Below are 15,841 nucleotides of genomic sequence, written 5' to 3'. Positions count from 1 at the left end.
GGAGCAGTTGAACAAAGACCTCCAGATATGGGCAGCTGGTTGACAGCTCACTGCTTCTTTTCGCTCTTTTTCTAGCTCTGATGATCCACTTCACAGGAAGTAAAGATCTTCTGGGCCATCCTGGAAAGTGTTCTCAATTACCCAATATACATGGCCTCATGCATGCATTCACTTGGTACCACCAGCCTCAAATTATTGACAGGAATACATTCTCACACATTAAAGGATTTGGTTTGACTTGTGGTGCTGAATACTGAGAACGGGTGCTTGATGATCATGATCTGTGAATGATGGTAGCAGGGCCTCAAGCACTCTGAAAAATGTGAACATTTGGAGATGGCCTTGTAGTTGCTCTCACATGGCTCCCAACATATTTTGGAACTTGTGGAGGATCTGGCTCTATTTCTTAGTCTCAATGTCCCTGTGATATTTTCCTCCTAGGTCCCTTTGTAATATTACACATTGTGCACTGCAGAAAGTGCTGTTCATGCGTCCATCTTTACTGTATATTTGGGGGATAATTTTATAAGTGATTTGAATTTACAAAGCAGAATTTTACATGCTCATGTAGGCATTTATAAAATCATCTGAGGCTATACATTCATAAAAGTAGACCCCCAGAAAATATGGCATTTAATGTACTATATGCAAGAGAAGTATGCTGAGCTCAACGCTGGGGCTTTAACGCCACGCTGAGGTGGTGTAAAATATTAGCTCAGTCTAATGCAGTCAGCTTTTGTGAAGACTTCATGCCTGTTTCGTCTCTTTACTGTGACCATATAAGACCTGCATGTCATAAAGAGCATGGGTGAAAACAAAAAAGGCAGAACTGAGGGAGAGATGCGCTAGAACAAAGACCACAGTGTTCAGAGTAGACTCGGCACACAGGTTTGAGCATAGAAAATTGTACTGGGCACCCAGAATTGCATGTGTGTACCTCTGTGTACATACTGAAATGTTATTGTGTGTATTGCAAAACTTATGCACAGAATAGTGGTGGGTCCAGCACGTGCGTAGATATATACTCATGCACTCTGGGTGCTGATTTGTGTGCAAGATGTAACTGCTGCTAGTGCAGACCAGTGTATGCATATCCCAGTGAGCTGTCCCATGTTAGTGCACATTTTTTGCACTGGTCCTATTTCGTTACAGCATTGGGCAGCAAACTTTAGTGTTACTCTTGCATTAGAAAGCTTATGCTTCACTGCACAGCTCTTAATGCAAGTGTGTAATATATCCTCCTTTTCCATTCAAATAAACGTAAAACACAATATAAGTGGAATCTGTCACAATTAAGTTGCAGGAATGATATTTATGGAGCTGTAATAGAGGAATGGAAGGTCTAGGCCTGGAAAACTGGCATAGCGTCAAGACTGTGTTAGACTCTGGTTTAAATGTGTGTTTGGAGAAGAGGAGTAGAGCAGTGAACTGAAAACCAAGGAAGTCAAGATTCAAATTCCACTGACTCTCCTTGTGAACTTTGGAAAGTCACCTAACCCTCCACTGCCTCAGGTACAAATAAACTGTAAGCCCTTTGGAGACAGAAAAACACCTACTATATCCGCATGCAACTCACCTTGAACTTCTCAGAAAGGCATGAGCTAAATCCAAAACTCTGATAATGCTTGCTGTGTCAATATTTGGATCAAAGGTCACCCATGGAAATAAACCATGCATCAGTTAAGTATTCTTTCTCTCCTTTTTCTCTCTTTCATGGTCCTGGTGGCCTAGCACTGGAAGGGTTAAATCTAGTCTTAATAAGGATGCTATTACTGTAGCAGAGGCCAGACACAAAAGCACACTTATTTGCCTTTTTTTTCCCCTTCGGTCCCCAGCTCTGTGTGAAAGGCTCAAATAGAGAGAGGCCACCTTCCATCACAATCTTATTTTTCTATTCTGTGTCCAGTTACCTGCTGTTCTACACAGCACACACATCAGCTCCTTTCTCTTCACTTGTATGCCAAGACTTGACACAGTGACTATTTCTGGACTCTCTTTCTATTCCTTCTCTATAGCAGCACAGATGACTTGCCATTCCTTGAAATGGGGGGTTAAGGATTAAAACAGCCACTGCAGTGTTGGAGTTTAAATGTCATGGATCGCCAGGAAGCCTTTGTGTGAAGAGTTTTGTTGCCCTTTGAGATATTCCCTTCTTATTTTCAGGTTTCCTTTCTCTGAAAACTAACCCTGCTGGAGATGTGAAGGAACATCTTGACCCCAGGACAAAGTTCAAGAAATCTCCAGGGAACCTCAATAAATGACTGTACAACTTTACAGTACTGTGCCACAGGGAGCCGTTTCTCTCCTCCTTCTTTGTATACAGTCAGACACATAACCTGGATAACAAGGAGGAGAGGGAATGCCTGCTGACATAGCCAAGCTTCAGAAATTAAAGGCAGGACAAATTTAGCTCTGTGCAGCTCTCCAGAAGAATATGCTCTAGCCCCACAAAGGTTTTTTTTTGACACATTCACAGTTTACATGGCTTTGAGATCTTGTCATTGGCAGGTGTTAAGAAACTTGCTGATCTGTGTTAAGTGAAGGACAGTGACAGTCCATTATTGCAGCTTTTCATAGGTGACGGCCACATTTTAGCGTGATGCAGTTTTCCACAACACTTCCCCTCTCCCCCATATACACTTCATCTACTACCTATCCATTCAAATAAAACTGAAAAGTTAAATTCTGAAAATAAAATGGTAATATCATATATTAATTTTTCCCAAAAAAGCTTTAACATGAGATGTTATTCAGTTTACCCAGGACTAGTCCTATTTTACCCTTCCTTCCCCCCAATCCATATAGCTCAATTGTTTGAAAATTCTTGGTAAAGATCGGCCCAGCAAAAATAGTTAAAACATGAAGCTCATACATGCTCTAATTCCACCACTGCTATGGCCTACAACAAGTCACAAAGTACTTGGTGCTTACACAGAGACTTCACAACCACATGATAATATGTATCATGAGTCCTCTCATCTTAACCATACACAGTACTCTCAATTTTGACAACAGTGAGCTTGGATGCTGAAAAATTAAATTAGTGGGCACTGCAAGGAAACTGAAAATCAAAAGAGCTCATTACTGATTTGAAATACCGGCTTGCCCTCAAAGTTTGCAGGTTCTCTTGATAGCTGAAAATCAAATCCTTTAAAAAGTAAGAAGGAATAAACTAGACCTCTTGTTCACACATTATTTGCATTTAGCTCACACCTTCTCAGTGGTAACTTAAGACAACTTATATTGTAAGACCAGTGGAGTCATGGAACTACCTATTGTATCTGAGTATAAGGTCTTTGTTTTCACTCCCAGTCCTCATGTGCTGCCAACAGGCCAGGTTTTCAGGATATCCCTAATGAATATGCACGAGACAGATTTGCATGCCTGCTATCTGCATTATATATAAATCTGTCTTGGGTATGTTCATTAGACCTGACGACAGCCCTCAAGGACTAGGAGTGAAGACCAAAGATCTAAGGGCTAGATTTACTAACCTGCATTAATGTATTAGTATGCATTAACATGCAATTAACACAAGTTATTTAAGTTATTAGTAAACAAGCCCCAATAACAAAATGAAGTGTGTGTTAATGTATATTAGTAAATCTAGCCCCATGTTTGTACCTGAGGCAATAGAGAGAGAAGTGACTTGCCCATTGTTAAAAGGAGCATCAGTGACAGAAGCAGGATCTGTACTAAGGATTCCCCGAGTTTGAGCCAGCTGCTCTAACCACTAGGCCACTTCTCCATGCCACTTAGTGCAAATTCCTTGGAGAGAACTAATGCTAACAGCATCCCTCCCCCCCCACCACAATCTCTTCCTTTGAAGAAGTCAGTGGATCAGCCCTATCCATTCAATGCACAACTGCACACCTCTTTCTTAGATGGCGCCAATGACTAAGACTTATGCCTGCTCTGCACATCTCTTCCTTGGAAGAAACTGATAATTAGCCCTATATCTTTTGTGCACATCTATTTCCTGGAAGGAGCCAATGGCTAGCACTACCTCTTTGGTATAAATCTTCCACGGAAGGAGTCAATGGCCAGCACCTCCCTCCTCCTCCATCAAGGGAGCTATTGACTAGACCTATGTTTGCTGTTTGCTTCTCGACATATGCTTCTGTTGAATATATTTACTGCACTGGTTTGGATAAGCACTATTTGCATGAGATAATATCTGATATATCCTGATATTCTCTGCAATAAACTTTTCAACAAGAAGTACATCTGAACACCAAGGATGGGAAAAATGCTCATCAAAAATCCCAAATTCTTTTCTTAGCAATAATAAACTCAAACCTTTATTGATGAAGGATTATTAAGGTTAATTCAGTGCTGTATTACTTGCACTGCCTGCCATAGTGGAAGAAAGATTCTGCTAGAGAAAGAGAATTCTTTAATCCGTTAATTCTTATCTGTCTCCAGAGTAAAGGAAGGACTCTTGTACTCTGTTCTGCCCTAATTCTAATCAGGAAAACATTATCATCTGCCCAACTAGTTCTGTCCTTTGATCACTGGCATTTTTATATTAGAGGTCAAATGTCTTTACTTTTGGTTGCAAAGGATCAAAAGACTCTCTGTTCTGACAAAGCACTCATACAAATGTCTATGTCACCAGTTGTCACTATTAATGTTCTTGAGAGCTAGTCTTAGAGACCTGGTCCATGAATAAATCACTTAGATTTGAAATCAGGAACAGATTTGTTTGATAATATTTACTATTTATATAATGTTTTCTCATTTTGAGAGATTACTATAAAAATCTGAATGCAGGGAGGTTACACGGTTTACAGCTAAGGAACCTGCATCTACAAATTTCATTGGATCATACTATGAGATCAGGAAGATAGCTCCCCAGCTAAAATAATAGATCCCGCCTTGATAAATAATATGATTCTACCTGGAGTAGGATCCACTTTGTCTGAAAGTCCAGATGTTGACAGTACTTTTAGGATGTTTTATACAGATGTCTCCCACAGGATCTGTATCTAGTCTGTACCCTGCTAAATTGCTCTTTCTGAATCAGTTCTGCTCAAAATTTCATAAGACTTCAACTAACCGAATACAAGTCTTATTCTCTGAGCAGTTTTGGGCACCTTCTAAATCAAGCTGATGGTGGTTCTCCCATTGGGATAGTCTGTGGGAAAAATACAGCTCATATATGTTGCAAACCAATGAACACACACAGAACACAAAGAAAGTTGTATTTGCTAATGAGGCCATTCATTCAATGGATATGTCTCTAAGAAATTTCTGTTAATAACTAAGCCGATAAACAAAAGAGATCTTTTACATTTGCTATTTAGTGTAAGAGGTTCATTTAAGAGATATATCCTCTAAAAACTTCAAGTGATGCACTGTTCACCATCACAGAAATATCTCCATCTTCATAAGGAATTTAAAAAGTGTTTATTCGCTATCTGCTTGTAGACTTTCCCTGTGCCTCCCCAGCCAGTGTCTAGTTTATTGGCCAATTTGATATATGGCCCTATGCAAACAGCACCATAGCAGTTTCCATACAATAACACTCCACTGCAATACAAAAGGACAATTTAACAATAATAGTAAAGTGTTTGAAAGTGAGGGCATCTCCCACTGCTGGTTACATCAACTTACCTTCTGGAAGACCTGGTAATTGGACTTAGACCATATGTCAAGCTGCATCCAAAAGAAGAAAAGAAATTAAACACAGATACATTATGTACCTAAGCAGTGACAATATTGGTCTGCAATGAGTAATCAGATCAGTGGTTCAACACAAAATCAATAATTCTGATTGCTAGTGATAAAAAGATCCTGAGGTGACCTATAGCTGGTCGCATTCTGATTTCCAGGTAAGATCTGCTTAGTTTACTGGCTATAAATAGCTTTTTGGCAATACAGAAAGTTACATAAGAACATAATACAAGCAAAATACTAAGCCAGACCAAGGTCCATCAACTCCGGCACCCAAAACAAAGCCTCATTTCATGGGATAAGCCACGGTTTTCCCAAAGTCTACCTGGCTAATATTTTACGGACTTTCTACAGGAACTTGTCCAAACCTCTTTTGAGCCCCACTATATTAGACACCTTCACCATGTCCTCCAGCAGCTGATTCCTTATGTTAATTAAGCACTGCATGAAAAAAATACTTCCTATGATTTGTTTCCTGCCAGTCAATAGTTTCATGAAGAGTTCTCTTGCTTTTGTATGGTTTGAAAGGTTAAAACATAAGCTGCTTATTTAACTATACTACCCGACTCATGATTTTATAAACATCTATCATATCCCCTCTCTCAGCTGTCTTTTCTCCAAGCTGAAAAACCCTAATCCATGTAGCCTTTGTTCAAAAGGGAGGTGTTTCATCCCATTTATCATTTTTATTGCCCTTCTCTGAACCTTTTCTAGCTCCACTATATCCTTTCTGAGATATGGCAACCAGACCTGTGCACAGTACTCAAGGAACAGTCAAATCATGGACCTATGCAGAGGCATTCTTAGTTTTGTTTTCCATCACTTCTTGAATTTTTATTTATTGCATTTGTATCCCACATTATCCCACCTCTTTGCAGGCTCAATGTGGCTTACAATTCATCATGGATACTGGAAATAAGAAGAGAATATACATTTGGTTTTACAGAGGGTTTTGGGTTACATGGTGGTGAAATACATGATAGTGTTAAAGCAAAAGACATTATGAGACATTTCTGGATATATTAAAGATTATACAGTTACATGTGTTGATCTTTGTGATATATTTTGTCGAAGAGATAGGTCTTCAATAGTTTACGGAAATTGGTCAATTCATAGACCGTTTTCAGGTTACGTGGCAATGCGTTCCAGGGCTGCGTACTCACATAGGATAAGGTAGATGCGTGTATTGATTTGTATTTTAGACCTTTACAATTGGGGGATGAAGATTAAGGAATGTGCGAGAAGATTTTTTTGCGTTCCTGGGTGGTAGTTCTATTAGGTCTGACATGTATGATTTTATGGACTAGGGTACAAACTTTGAATGTGATGCGTTCTTTAAGTGGGAGCCAGTGTAGTTTTTCACGTAGGGGTTTCGCGCTTTCATATTTTGATTTGACAAATATTAGTCTGGCTGCCGTGTTCTGGGCTGTCTATTGTAACTCACTCTACGCTGGCAGCCAGCGTAGAGTGAGTTACAATAGTCCAGATGAATGAGTACCAATGATTGTACCAGATTACGGAAGACAGTCCTTGGAAAAAATGGTCTAATTCTTTTTAATTTCCACATTGAATGAAATATCTTTTTAGTTATGTTTTTCGAAAGATTCTCAATAATCCTTAACATTCTATTTAATCTTTTAGGTAGCTGCAGCACTCCCACTGAAATTTTCAACATAATGATTCAAAGGTCTTTTCCTTGGGTGGTGACTATTAACACAGAAGCTAGAATTTTGTACCTGGAATAGTCTTCCCCATGTGCACCTCTTTGCATTTGTCCATATTATATTTCACCTATCACTTTTATGCCCAGTCTGGTCTCACAAAATACTACTGCAATTCTTCATAATCTTTTTTGTTTTAATGACTTTAAATAATGTTGTGTCATTTGCAAAGCTGATCACCTCACTCATTGCTCCTTTCTCCAGATAATTTATGAATGTTTAACAGCACAAGTCCCATGGGGCATTTCACAACAGACCCTTTTCCAATTGGAAAATTGGCCATTTAGTCCTACTGTGTTTCCTGCAGTTTAGCTAGTTTCCAACCCAAAATAGGGAACTGCCTCCTATCCCATGACTTCTTAATTTCCAGAGAATCTTTCATGAGGAATTTTGTCAAATACCTTCTGAAAATCCAAATACACTCTATCAATAGGGTTGCCAATTGGCCAGTTTTCAGCCAGCCTGGTTTTTGAGTGCTCAGGCCAGCTGCTGGCAGACCCTTCAAATTGGTAACTGAAAAGCTGCTTTATTTTTTCTTTCACTGTGTCTCCCGGGACCCTGTGGCTCAGACAGCAGCCCAGGTGGAGACTGACACCAGCAAGCTAGTGCCAGCATTGCTGGCTTCTAAATCAAATGTCAGACCCACCCTCCCTCCCTCTTCCTCCCCACCCCATAGGCAGGTCTAGCTGCATCTCTCCCCCTGCCTTCCTCCCATTACACCCCCCCATGGTCCAATCTTAACTTGCTTTGTTGGCTGCCAGGTGGCAATGATTAAGCCAGGCTGCCTCCTCCAGCAGCCATGGAATCTTCCTTCCGCCACATTCTGCTCCCTTTGACGCAACTTCTTTTTTCCATATAGGCAGGGATGTGGAAGAGGGAAGACCCTGTGGCCTGCCAAAGGAGGAACCCCCTTACCACTGCTGACCACCATACCTGACTTACAGGACACCACCACCACTGAAGGCAAGCTGGACATTGGGGACGGGGAGTGTAAAGAATAAAATAAAAAAATAATTTTTGACACCAATGGGAAGACTGCAGTGCACAGAGGAACTTGGGCTGGGAGGGAGAGACCAGATTTGGGGGGAGGAGGAGAAGAGAAGACCTGATGGAACCACAGGGAGCAGAGAGGGAGAGATGCCAGATCATGGGGGGGGGGGGGGGGGGGGGGGTGAGGCAGAAGAGAGCCAGCTAGCCTGGCCCTAGGTTGGGGTCTGGGAAAGGGGAGTGCAGGAGGAAGGGAAAAAGAAAAAGGAGGGACAGAAAGAATCGAGGCTGGGCAAAGGGAGTATTAGGGATAGAGGGGCAATGCTGGAAAAGGGTGTAAGAATGAGGCAGGGACACAGAGGGACAATACTGGAAAAGGGGTGAAAGAAGGCTCCAGAGGGGCAAATGATGGGAGAGGGCTAAGAGGGGTAAATACTGGATGTGGAAAAAGGTGGGACATGGGGGGAGGAGAGAGGCAAATGCTGGACACAGGGGGAGAAGGGGGCGGAGAGGGTCGCAGAGAAGTGAATGCTAAGCAGAGGGTACAGAGAGAGAAGAAATGTCAAGTGGGCATGCGATGAAGCTACTATGTAGTTAATTTAAAACAAATCGGAGAAAATATTTCTTCATTCAACATGTAATTAAACTCTGGAATTCGCTGCCAGAGAATGTGGTAAAGGTGGTTAGCTTAGCGGGGTTTAAAAAAGGTTTGGACGGCTTCCTAAAGGAAAAGTCCATAGACCGTTATTAAATGGACTGGGGAAAATCCACTATTTCTGGGATAAGCAGTATAAAATGTTTTGTACATTTTGGGGATCTTGCCAGGTACTTGTGACCTGGATTGGCCACTGTTGGAAACAGGATGCTGGGCTTGATGGACCTTTGGTCTTTCCCAGTATGGTAATACTTATGTACTTATGACAGGAGACCCTGCAAAAGAAAAAAATACAGAGGAAAGCAGAAGACACACACTAGGCCCAAAACAAATGTAAAAATAAAATGCTGAGACAACAAAGGTAGGAAAAAAGTATTTTATTTTGAATTTATATTTATTTATTTGCACATTTATACTCCATGTTTTTCCCACAGTTTGCGGGCTCAAAGTGGCTTACAATGCACTGAATGGCTATTTCCAAATCAGAGGTGATATGGTTACAGTCAAATTAGACAGAATAGAAGATACAGGAAAAGTAGATAGTAGGGAAAGGTTAAAAGAGACTAAAATGGACTAAATTGGAATATGTCAGCTTTTAGAAATGTTCATCTCTTTATATCTTGCATTTATTTCTATTTCTCTAGTACTGCTGTACTTGAGGTTTCCAGTTTAGTTATTGCATTCATATCTCTATTACTAATCTATATCTGCGATGTAAAGTTTGGGAAATGATCATGTAGCATGTGTACATGTGGCAGTTTATTTTCCGAGATGGCACCCCTAGTGTGTAAAGGGGTGGGGCGGGGTAGGGTGCAACAGTAGGTATGACAAGGGATTGGGGTGGAGCAAAAGAGAGTCATGGGCGGACAACGGAGGGGCACAGAATGGCGCAGGTGTCAGGGTTACAGACTTTTTGACACAGGAAAGCCTATCTATCAACCTGCTCACCTTTATCCATATGTCTGTAAATACTTTCAAAACAAAATCTAATAATTGGTTAGGCAAGACTTGGTTTCCAAACTCCATGATGACTCATTCACATTGTCTATCCATATGGTTTCTTTTTCTAGAATAGCTTCTACTATTTTGCCCAGTACTGACATCAAGATTCACTGGTCTATAATTCTCCAGATCACCCAGAAGCCTTTAAAAAAATTTGGTGTTATATTGGCCCCATGACAGTTTTAAATGATAGGTTTAACATTACTAATACAACAAGATATTTTCGGCTCTTTTCTTTAACAGTTCACGGCAGATTACAAAATAATTGTAATAGGCATTCCTGTGATGTCGCAAAGAATAAAAATGATACATAATCTTAGATAATACATATACTACTAGTAACAGGTTAGTAATTTATAGTTGAGCTTTTTCAAGACTCTAGGATGAATACCATCTAGCCCTGGTGATTTGTTGTTTTTTTAACTCACTTTATTACATCTTCTTGATTTACAATGGTTTGCTCACAAGAAAACAAAGCTTGTGAGCAAATCCTATATAATAATTCTCACCTCCAACGTTCTATTGGTCTTGCTGCCTGTGTTCGTGACTTCTTCAGAGTTGGTCTGCTAGGCTCCGTAGCACAGGCTGACGTCACCGTACCCATTATGACGTCCACATCAGAACCCGCGAAAAAAGGCACCCATTGGTCATGGTCACGGTGACGATGGCCGAGCAGTGGAAGAAGATGAGCGCCGTCAGCAGCAGCGACTAGGTTACAGAGCAGCGAGGCCCGCAAGATGTAGACACGGATCACGGCGCCGCTGGGGATGGTGATGGGAAAGAGCAGGGTGGGCGGCAGCAGCCAGGCCGCGGCGATCAGGAGCCGCACCCGCCGCTGGCTCATCAGGCGCCCATAGCGCAGCGGGAAGAACACTCGGAGGGAGGGGAGGGACCCTGAAACTCGGAGGGAGGGAGGGGACGACTCTGGAACTCGGAGGGAGGGAGGGAAGGGACGACCCTGGAACAGGGAGGGAGGGGGGCCCCTGGCAAACACTCTCATTCTCACACACACACACTCTCTCTCTCACAGACACACTCGCACCCAGTCTCATTCTCTCTCTCACAGACACACTCGCACCCAGTCTCACTCTGTCTCTCTCTCACAGACGACCAGATGATCAAAAGCCCTGGGCTGTTCCAAACAGCGCCCTAAAAATAGCGCCGGGACAGTGCAGGGCTTTTCTGCATCGATGATCAAAGATAATGCATGCAAATCTAAGCAGCGCTATTATCTTTGATTATCATGGGGGTGGGGGGGGGGGCTGGAGGTCCGGTGGGTCTCCAGCATCCCTACCCGAACCCAATCCTTAAGTGGCCGCCTCCCGAAAAACGATGTCCTACCCTCCCACCCACGGACGGACGGGGGGGGGGGGGGGGGGGGAAATCGGTGGGTCTCCAGCCCCCGAAACTCCCAGAAATCGTTGATTGGCAACCTCTGGCCAAAGGATCTCCCACTGTGATCCATCGACGGGGGTGGGGTGGGGGCTGGAGGTCCGGTGAACCTCCAGCCCACCCCAAATCCTCCCCCCAGCGTTGTCCTTAGATTCCCTGGTGGTCCGTGGTGTGCTGTGGTCTGTAGCCCCGCCCAGTGCATCCCAGGATGCAGTGGGCAGTGCTGGGCGCCGCCATTTTGGGCATCGACTGACTGGAAGAGGAGGGAGGCAGGCAGGCTGCGTCCCTCCTCCAACAAAAGGTCCGGGGTCCGGGAGGGGGAGTGTCACGACACCACAGCACACCACGGACCACCAGGGAATCTAAGGACAACGCTGGGGGGAGGATTTGGGGTGGGCTGGAGGTCCACCGAACCTCCAGCCCCCCCCCCCCGTCGATGGATCACAGTGGGAGATCCTTTGGCCGAAGGCAGCCAATCAACGATTTCTGGGGGTTTCGGGGGCTGGAGACCCCCCCCCCCCGTCGGAGGGTGGGAGGGTAGGATAGCATTTTTTGGGAGGCAGCGTGGGTTCGGGGGGTGCTGGAGACCCACCGGATCTCCAGCCCTCCGTGAACATGGGGGGGGGGGGATCGTCGGGGGGACCGGAGGTCCACCGGACCTCCAGCCCCCCGTTCGCGTTTGCCTTGGGGGGGAAGGGGGGCCTGCCAGCATGCAACTGCATGCTGGACAGGGCTCACCATTCCTCCCCAATGATCCGCAAAATGTAATGCCAGCTCGGAGCTGGCACTGATGTTGCTGCGGCCAGCGACCCAATCTTTGGCGCGCTGGTCGCTGATCATTGGGGATGAATGTGTTAAGCGCCAATTAGCATGCATTTGCAAGCTAATTGCGCTAGAAGCCCTGTTTAGCATGCAATTGCATGCTACTTGCGCTGAGAGCCCTCGAGTGCGCTGTTTCATGCGCTCGAGGGCTCTGATCATGGGTCGGTTGCAAACTCTGGCGCTAGTATGGCATTAACAGCCTCTAGCGCCAGAGTTTGCTTTTGATCATGAGGGCCAGAGTCACTCTCACAAACATACACACTCTGAGGAAAACCTTGCTAGAGCCCATTTCATTTGTGTCAGAAACGGGCCTTTTGTACTAGTATGATCATAATATTCTTCTCATTAAAGACTGAGCCAAATAATTAATTTAGCTTTTCTTCTATTACCTTATAATCTCTGAACACTTCTTCTACCCCTTGGTCATCTAGCCAGCCAACTGACTTCATCATGGGTTTTTTGTTTCAAATGCTATTACTGATTAGTTAATAGTTTATTGGACACTTAACTAATAACCAATTCAACCGATCCCACATCTACTGCTGACCACTTGGCTCCTTAGTTTAAACAGAAAATATCTAAAAATCAGATTAGAACTTAAAAATATCCCTTCATCTATAGATTATTTCCTCTATTTACATGATCCTTTACTGCCTCATTCTCAAGCAGATAGAATCTGGTCCGTTTTTCATCCAATCACTACTGATCAGGTTAATCACGCATTACGCAAATTCACACTGTCCGCTTGATACGTGGCCTACTTATCTAAAGTCAGCTCCTGATTTATTCTTACATCATTTGCACTCGAACCTTACTTTAATGTTGTCTCAAGGTTTCTTTTCCTCTGACAATGGCAATATTATTCTGATTCCTATACCTAAAAATACCCAAAGTTTAGTTTCCAGCTATAGACTTGTAGCCTCGATTCTTCTTCTTGTTAAAGTAATGGAAGGACTTGTCATGTACCAACTTGGAGGGAAAGAGAAACAGGGTTGACATGATACAGATGTTCAAATATTTGAAAGGTATTAATCCGCAAACAAACCTTTTTCCGGAGACAGGAAGGCGGTAGAACTAGAGGAAATGAATTGAGGATGAAGGGGGCAGACTCGGGAGTAATGTCAGGAAGCAGTTTTTCACGGAGACGGTGGTGGATACGTGGAATGCCCTCCCACGGGAGGTGGTGGAGATAAAAACGGCAATGTAATTCAAACATGCATGGGATAAACACAAAGGAATCCTGTTTAGAAGGAATGGATCCCATGGAATCTTAGTGGAGATTGGGTGGCAACACCGGTAATTGGGAAGCAAATCCAGTGCTGGGCAGACTTCTACTTTCTGTGCCCTGATCGTGACTGAATAGATATGGATGGGCTGGAGTATAAATTTTAAAGGGCTTTGACATTAACTTCAGAAATTTTAGTATAAGAACAGTTCTGAGCAGATTCTACGTCAAACTCGGGTACACATATAAAATATTGCATACCATGTATAATGAGTTAATCTTGTTGGGCAGACTCGATGGACCATACAGTTCTTTATCTGCCGTCATTTACTATGTTACTATGTATGTAACTTATAGAGTATCTCCAGCTTCATGCCATCTTGCATAGTTCACAATCTGGTTTTAGGCCCTCTTACGGTACAGAAACTGTGCTTACTATCCTTTTAGCTAACTTTAGGAGAAAATTAAGGTTTGGCAACAAAATATTGATACTTCAATTTGATCTATACAGTGCCTTTGATATTGGATATGATATTCTTTTAAATATTCTTGACTATTACAGAATCTGTGGAGTTGTCCTGAAATGGTTTTCTGGCTTAAGATCTAGGTCATATCAAGACAAACAATCAGGTGTACTTTCTTCCACTTGTAGGCTTATTTTCGAAAGAGAAGGGCGCCCATCTTTCGACACAAATCAGGAGATGGGCGTCCTTCTCTCAGGGTCGCCCAAATCAGCATAATCGAAAGTCAATTTTGGCCGTCCCCAACTGCTTCCCGTCGACCAAAGTTCCCAGGGGCGTGTCGGAGGCATAGCGAAGGCGGGACTGGGGCATGCCTAACAGATGGGTGTCCTCGAGCAATAATGGAAAAAAGAAAGATGTCCCTGACGAGCACTTGGCCGACCTTACTTGGTCCATTTTTTGTTACGACCAAGCCTCAAAAAGGTGCCTGAACTGACCAGATGACCACCGGAGGGAATCGAGGATGACCTCCCCTGACTCCCCCAGTGGTGACTAACCCCTTCCCACCCTGAAAAAAACAACTTTCAAAACTTTTTTTGCCAGCCTCAAATATCATACTCAGGTCCATCGCAACAGTATGCAGGTCCCTGGGGGGAAGGTGTGTGTGTGTCAGCGGAGGTGTGGACGTCCTTCTTTCAAACATTTTGGACGTCCTGAACTGCCCCCCCCCCCCACAGGGACGGCCAAATTTCAAGGGAGTGGAGTGGAGGAGTGGCCTAGTGGTTAGAGCACTGGTCTTGCAATTCAGAGGTGGCCGGCTCAAATCCCACTGCTGCTACTTGTGATCCAAAATCCAAATAAATAAATAAATAAAGGGATTGTCGGAGGCATAGTAAAGGCATGGACGTCCTTCTCACAAAAACATTCACATTTTGGACATCCTCAACTGCCCATTGCAGGGACAGAGGCATAGCGAAGGCGCCTAACATTTGGACGTCCTTCACCCATACTAAAAAAAAAAAAAAAAGATGCCCCTGACGAGCACTTGGACGTTTTCACCTGGACTTGCATTTTTTTTAAGGTTGTAGATGGCAATTTATTTAAGGTTGTAGACGGCTATTATACACGCAGCTTGTCTGCGTGTATGAAGCTGTCTTTGGCATGCGCAGAGCAGCCACGCATAACGCATGGCTGCTCTGCACTGGCTTCCCCTCCTTAGGAAGGAAATCATGTGCACATGAGCTAACAGCAAGCAGCTCATCTGCATGCGATTTCCTTCATGCATGCCCATTCCTTTCCGAATCACTAAGGGATCGGTAAGGGAAGGGCTTTTTCCGTTCAGTTAGTGCATCAGTGAGACCACTGCAGTGCCTCCTAGGGTGCCCGGTTGGTGTCCTGGCATGCCAGGGGGACCAGTGCACTACGAATACTGGCTCCTCCTACGACCAAATGAGTTGGATTTGGTCATTTTTGAGATGGGCATCATCAGTTTCCATTATCGCCGAAAACTGGGGACGACCATCTCTAGGGATGACCATCTCTAAGTTTGACCTAAATGCTGAAATTTGGGCATCCTCAACTGTATTATCGAAACGAAAGATGGCCGCCCATCTTGTTTCAATAATACGGGTTTCCCCGCCCCTTCGTGGGGATGTCCTGCGAGGACGCCCTCAGGAAAACTTGGGTGCCCCGTTCAATTATGCCCCTCTTGGTCTCCTGGCTGTGGGGTCCCTCAAGGTTCCCCCTCTTTCCCTCATCTTGTTTAACATTATGATGATCCCTCTTGGTCATCTTTTAGAAAAACATGGTCTTTCGACTACATATATGCCAATGATGTCACCAATTATATCCCATTCTATAAGGAATTATTTGACATAACTCACATGATTAGTGTAGGGAT

At 43.6% G+C, this 15,841-nt stretch overlaps 1 protein-coding gene across 4 annotated transcripts in view; it reads right to left on the bottom strand.

Moving 5' to 3' along the window:
• The window catches only part of MED27 (mediator complex subunit 27), a 405,350-nt gene that overhangs the window by 16,887 nt on the left and 372,622 nt on the right, over positions 1-15,841 (bottom strand). For all 4 annotated transcript variants that reach the window (XM_030207783.1, XM_030207784.1, XM_030207785.1 and 1 more), the window contains one exon: positions 5,617-5,658. In XM_030207783.1, the coding sequence (XP_030063643.1) occupies positions 5,617-5,658 (42 nt within the window). The remainder of the gene's footprint in view (positions 1-5,616; positions 5,659-15,841) is intronic.

The sequence above is a fragment of the Microcaecilia unicolor genome, chromosome 6, assembly GCF_901765095.1.
Source record: "Microcaecilia unicolor chromosome 6, aMicUni1.1, whole genome shotgun sequence".
Taxonomy (NCBI): Eukaryota; Metazoa; Chordata; class Amphibia; order Gymnophiona; family Siphonopidae; genus Microcaecilia; species Microcaecilia unicolor.
The sequence above is the reverse complement of the archived record's forward strand: the minus strand, read 5'-3'. Positions and strand labels throughout refer to the sequence as shown.